This window comes from Nestor notabilis, unplaced genomic scaffold (genome assembly GCF_000696875.1).
Source record: "Nestor notabilis isolate BGI_N333 unplaced genomic scaffold, ASM69687v1 scaffold26348, whole genome shotgun sequence".
NCBI classification, from domain to species: domain Eukaryota; kingdom Metazoa; phylum Chordata; class Aves; order Psittaciformes; family Psittacidae; genus Nestor; species Nestor notabilis.
Window position 1 is genome coordinate 62,798 of NW_009942025.1, and position 6,480 is coordinate 69,277.

At 43.4% G+C, this 6,480-nt stretch overlaps 1 protein-coding gene across 1 annotated transcript; it reads left to right on the forward strand.

The window, feature by feature from the left end:
• Window positions 1-427: 427 nt before the first annotated feature.
• On the forward strand, window positions 428-5,909 carry LOC104410898 (urea transporter 2-like; the record flags this gene model as incomplete). Its single annotated transcript, XM_010021190.1, has 4 exons — window positions 428-593; window positions 2,875-3,064; window positions 3,527-3,655; window positions 5,717-5,909. Coding segments are annotated over exons 1-4 (678 nt in total), but the record flags the coding sequence as incomplete, so codon positions are not given.
• Between the last annotated feature and the right edge of the window lie 571 nt (window positions 5,910-6,480).

Consider the following 6,480-nt stretch of genomic DNA (forward strand, 5'->3'; position numbering starts at 1 on the left):
CCAACATCAGCTATCCTTGGCCAAGCAGCATTGGTCAGTATGCAGGTACCTCTCAGTTACTTTGCAAATGTTATGTCTCCCATCCAACCATCAGCTTGTCACAGCCTGCGTCAGGAGCTGGAGTGAGGGTAAGATGCTGCAGGGCACCTATGCCACATCCTTCTTAACCCTGCAGCTCTGTGCCACAGCTCCATGACAGCAGTGGGTTTTTGCTTTGTCCTTATCCTCAAGAGGAGACACCCCTGCCCCGGGCAGCAGTGCACACTACCCTCAGCAGTAGTTCAGGCAGGTCCTTTCTCCATTAAGCACCCCAACTTTGAAAACCATATCACTGTGGGGCTCTAAAGTACAGCAGAAAGTTGCCAAAGGTTTTTCTAACACATGGGCTTTGTGATTTACAGTTACTTCTTAACACCACCCAACAGAGATGGAGCTTGGCGAGATCGTTGTGGCAGAACATTCCAGTGAGAAACAGTTGTACAAGGAACAGAAGTCAAAAGCCAAGGACCTGCTGGGGAGAAGCGGAAATTGGATCTATCAAGTTTTCGGGTATCTCACAGGAGAAATGAAAGAATGTGGAGAGTGGATGAAAAGTAAGCACAGGGATGTGACTGGGGCTCTCTGGCTAGGAAGATCTAGCTGGGAACATCTATATTGTTGCTGGAGCACCAGATGAAGGGCTGCTTCACCCCCCTGAGGCAAAGCAAAGCCATCATAGTCTGAGCTCACTGCAAACTTCTGGCCTTTTAACCCAAATCATTCCATGGGAAGGGAATCTTGCTGCATCCTCTAAGCCATTACCATGGCTGTATGCACGATTCAGCACAGGCAAAAGATGCCTTTTACACTTAACCAGTTCTGTGTCATTAGTATCATGTGCCCTACAGCAGTGCCCAGAATCACATCAGGGCTGGGGATTTAGTCTTTTTTGTAAGTGCTTTGGATCAGCAACTGTGTCCTTGTCCACGTGTGGGCTGACAATGGGGATGTGCCTCTTCATTGTGTGGGCAAAGGTTCTTGTATTACCAGTCTTGGGGTAGCAATAAGCACTGTGGGTGTTACAATGCTATAAAAATACAAAGTACTGATCCCAAAGGTTTACTGGCCAGACAGGAACAACTTATGAGCATATGGTTCGTGTTACCCAGGATTATTAGGAATGTGGGGCTTTGAGAGGCTATGTAAGCCTGTGGGTCCTCTGTCAAGGCTGAATTTGTTAGCGGTACAACTCCAGCAATGGGAGAGAAATCAGAGACAGCCACATACACCCAGGCTGAGGTGGGCTGAGGTTCCTCCAGGCTCTCAGGGAGCTCATCAGGCTGGTGATATGATCCCAAGCCACAGGAGAACATCTCCAACTACTTTCTCTTTCCTCCAGTGGTCCACGCTTTGTAGAAAAGCTTTTCCTATTCAATGACCTGAAAAGCTCAGGCCACTGCCCTCTGGTTGTCTTTGAATATTTACAGTTAATACTTGTGTCTAAAACCAAGTGCATTGCTGATATATATTTCATAGCTCAACAACAAATATTAGTGAAAATTATTTTGCACAAGCCTGGTCATTTTTAACTTATTCCTCCCCAGTTGAGGCCAAACCACTGCTTGGCTCTCCAACAACACACAGCCTGAGGGATGCTTGTGAAGCCATCCCTCAACTTGCTCTCCAGCCTCTTGGGAAGGGTCTTCCAGGGATGCTGAAGAGATGCTGAGTGATACCCAGAGCTTCAGAGATCCTCAATTTAAGCTACCCTCATCATAAAGCAAAACGTGAGCCTTGACTGTAAATACAAGACAAGGAAACAGAAAAGAAAGGGGGGGGGGAAGGGTTTAGGAATAGTCACTGCCCGGATTCAAAAAGTGATCTGGCACTTTATGCTGTGTCTAATTAACAATCTAAATTAATAGAATTAATTTAGAATATTTAAGAAGATGAAAGCTGCATATATACACATTGCATGAACATTTTGTACATGCAAGCAGCTCCTCTTTCTTGTGCATTCTGTATAATGCGAAGCAGTACAGATCTGGTTACACCTTTCTAGAAGCAGGCCAGCAAAAGACCTCAAGTCAATTTGCACTAGAAGAGCCAGCAGCAAAACTTATTGAAGTGTTACAAAACCCTCCTGTGCCCACAAAGATCGTTAGGAGCAGTGTACATAAATGCCTTCAGACAGGCTGCCCTTAGCCCTGTACATATCCCACCTCCCCCTGCACTCACATGAGGTACCCAAGCTCGGTGCCCATTTGCTCCATCCGTGTTCAATAGTATTCTTTAAAGATCACTACCTCTTTCCCCTTTGCAAACATCTCTTTGCCATGCGTACAGTCCAAGCTATAACAACTAATTCCTTAATTTAGGTTCTTTGGTTCTCAAAATACATTTTAGACACCTCTGATGGTTTGACCTGATCTCCTATATACAGTGTACCTACATGTTCTGGGTTGCTGACTTTCTCCCTGAAACAGCAGAATGGTTTCCTTTCAATATTTCCCTATCTATGTACAAACTGGTTTTAATCTGTGCTTAAGTCCCTTTCTGCATCTGAATAATACACCAAAAAGGGCCTATATCCTCATTAAATTTATAGCAGAATACTAAGCAATTTACCGTGCAAGTATGACTATTCTTTCACCACCATAAGTCACTTTTTTATCAACCCTCCACAAACTTTATAGCAGTGCTCAGTCCATCCCTATTAAATTTTCAAGTGCCAGATGCAAAATATGCTCAGACAGCAATAAATCAGAGACCATTTGATACATCTGATGTATCCTGTTGATACATCACCTTTGTTCTGTGGCCAGAAAGTGATGGCATAGAGATGTGCTTTGGTAAAATGATGCCTTGTTGCCAGTGTCTTTATTTCATCTCCAGATAAGCCCCTGATGGTTCAGCTGGTGGACTGGATCTTGCGAGGCACCTCTCAGGTGATGTTTGTCAACAACCCTCTCAGTGGTCTGATCATTTTAGTGGGGCTTTTCATCCAGAGACCTTGGTGGATGCTCATGGGCTGTACTGGAACAACTGTGTCAACACTGACTGCGCTTGTCCTCAGTCAGGACAGGTAGGTGGTACTTCATATCAGGATACTTGATAAAAATTGATCACTATGGTATCAGAAATCTGCTGATGGGTCATAACCACACATCTGAGTACTAGAGACAGCAGATTGTCTTTCCTTCTAGAAGCAGTTAGGTAAGGACAGAGCTGTGGTGCAGGAAGAGCTGGCCTGTCCCCATAACTGTCTGTCTTTGTCAGAGCAGATAGTTATCTCTTTCTGATAACTACTGTCACAACCATGTATCACAAAGATCCCCCTAAACCATCATCACTGAAGAGTTTCCAAGCTCTTCCCATCCACACAGCAGGGCATTGCAATGTGGCAGCAACCTCACTGCTTTTTTGTCCCTCCCCTACAGTCCTTTCACAGGGAGCAGGACACTTAAAATCTACATTTCAGTGGGACCCTGTGATGGGGCACCTTCACCACACCTTGTGACCTTGCAAACATTTCTTTCCATCACAGATCAGCCATTGCAGCTGGACTGCACAGCTACAATGGGATCTTGGTGGGACTGCTCATGGCTGTCTTCTCTGACAAAGGAGATTACTACTGGTGGCTTCTTCCTCCTGTGACAGTTATATCAATGGCCTGGTAAGTGTCACTTATCCTCCGAGGGTCTATTCTCAGAGAATAAGGAGTCTTGCTATACACAGCTTAAACACATCGTAAGTCTCCTACACCAGCATCTTCAATCATGGTGGCACTGGAAAGAGGCATTCATTGATACAAATTGTTTGTGTTGGTAGGAAGTTGAGTGCACAGGCAACACTGATTGCAGCACACAGATAAAGCAGCTCTGCAAATAGCCCTGATCAGCACAAATTTGGGGTGGATGTCACAGTGTCCAGTATCGCAACAGTTCTTCCTCATCCAGAAGCTGAACCAACTCAGTGCTCTCTCTCGGGCTGAATTCAATATTTCCACTTTCAGATATGCAACCATACATGAGCAAAATTGATTCCTCCAAGTAACTCCAAATGCCAGACAACGTCCTTTCAGGCTTTAATTTACCATTTCTAAAAACACACCCTAACAGGACTGCAGAATCTATTTAACAGCCTTAACTGAGATTATTTCAAGAGCTGTATTTTAGTCACTGTCAGCAATAAGACGCAAGTCATTATTGCATTTTGCTGCTTCTAAGATCAGATTTTGTTCGTATTTTATGTCTGTAAGTCACTCCCAGCAAAGGTCATTTTATAACAACCCCTTAAAACCCCGGACGTGTTGCAAGAATGTTTAGTTTGTCTTGCCTGCAAGAATTCCTTTGGGCTTCTTGTTCAAACTTCTCTTCGTTCTTTCAGTTCACAAGACCTGAGCGGAAAGGTTTTAAAATTAGACATTTCAGTGATTTTTTTTCAATAGATACTTTGAATTTCAGCTTTAGAATTCAGCAATTCCTTAATTGTTTCTTTTTATTCTGAGAAGATGTGTAACTGGCAGAAGCTTTGTATTTCAGCACAAAAATTAGGACACGCTGTTTTCACTGAAGTTCTAATTTTATTTATTTTTTTTTCTTTTCCTACATCTACAAGCAGGGAAATCTGTAAACTGCTTAAAGTTTTCACAAAAGAATAGGTTTCATCTGAGATTATACAGGGACAACAAGGCATTTCTTCCACTGATAGCATCTACACAATAGGACACAAAATGTTGCTTTTGAAATGCCATATATTTTGGGTGGGGTCTTTTATTAGAACCAGATTAATAGACAGAAGTCTCCTCCTAGGACTCCAATGCAGTATCTTAAATAATTCAAATCTTTAAATTGGATTTTTGTAAACTGTGTGATGTTTGCTGTTACTTGGACATTGACCATAAGAGCTATTCAGCTCATTTGTATCAGAATAGCTCAGCTGGAAGCTACAGAACACAGACCATTTCCACCAAGGACAGGACCTGGCCACTGACTTTCTTTCACAAGCTTTTTGGGGCCTGTATAAAACAGTTACTACCTTGCCAATATGCTCCCACAAAGTCATTCACGCAGGACACCTACTTCAAATGGAAATAAGACAGTTTGGAAATTTCCCAAAAAATGCAGATTTGATCAAGTTTACATTCCAGGCTCTACCGCCAAGAACATTTGGAAAAGTCACGGTATCTCAAGGTCTTCATGCTTTTTATTGTTCAGTCTCTAAATGCTTTGAGGGTGACCCCAAACACTTTACATGCTGGAATATACTCTGTTATGTTTCTTAAGAACTAAGCTCAGTTTTCAGAAAATACCATATGATTTTAGGTGGTACCTGGGCAGCACACAGTAACATCAGTCTCATTGACACAAGCAGGAACACCAATCAAGGCATTCCCAAAATTTTCTTTGTTGTTTCTTGTGAGATTTTTCTATTGAATAGGAAGACAAATTACTGTAAGACTGTATTGGATGCATTTCTTCACTGACTCCCTGAGCTGCACGCTAGCCACCTATGCTGAGAGGAGGTTGTAGTTTGTACCGTCCATGAATAGATGTGATAATTGTTACAAAAAGATGAAGTGTTCTACAACTAATTGTCCGATGCATACTAATACGATATTTCTAAAAGGAATGGCTTTGGCTTGCATTTACCAGGGCTTACAGCCAAAGAGGTAGGCTGTTTCACCACTATGTTAATGAACAGGTTATACTTGTGTATCTTCTCCTGTTCCCAGTCCAATCCTGTCCAGTGCTTTGGGATCCATCTTCAGTAAATGGGACCTTCCTGTTTTCACTCTGCCCTTCAATATTGCGGTGACTTTGTACTTGGCAGCCACAGGACACTACAACCCCTTCTTCCCTACAACCCTCATCAAGCCTGTAGCTTCAGTGCCCAACATCACCTGGTCTGCAGTCAATGTGCCATTGGTAAGATTCACCCGAAGTTTATGATATTTCATCACAAAGGTGAGCATGAAGGCATTCAGCTCTGGATAACAATTTCACAGGGGTCAGAATGCCTATGTGCAGCCAGTAACAAGTCACAGAAACACGTGCACAGAGGACAGTGCCACAAAAGCCTCGGGGTGGGCCTGGCTGATCCAGGAGAAAGTCTGCTGGAAGCCAAGGGAACAGAGATCCTGAGCCTGTCACTCCACCTAGAGTTGGACTGTCCCGAAACAAGCCTCAAGTGTTGTCAATATGGAAGTACATTTGGATATCCACTCCCACTGTCCAAATTTGGTTAAAACAACATCAGCAAAACAGTCAGTGGCAATATGAAAAGACAGAAGAAAGATCAGGATCCCAAAGGGACAGGAACTCTTTTATACTCAGTCCCCTCAGGTCTAGCTCTAGGTCTGGAGGATCACCTTCCCAAAGCAGCATAAGGGTAACTGGTAATGCTTCTTCTAAGTCAACCGGGCCCACCATAGCATTACTTCCTAGGAAGGTTACTGTTTTTCTCCCTCGTTAAAGACAGCCAAAACCCACTGCCGCC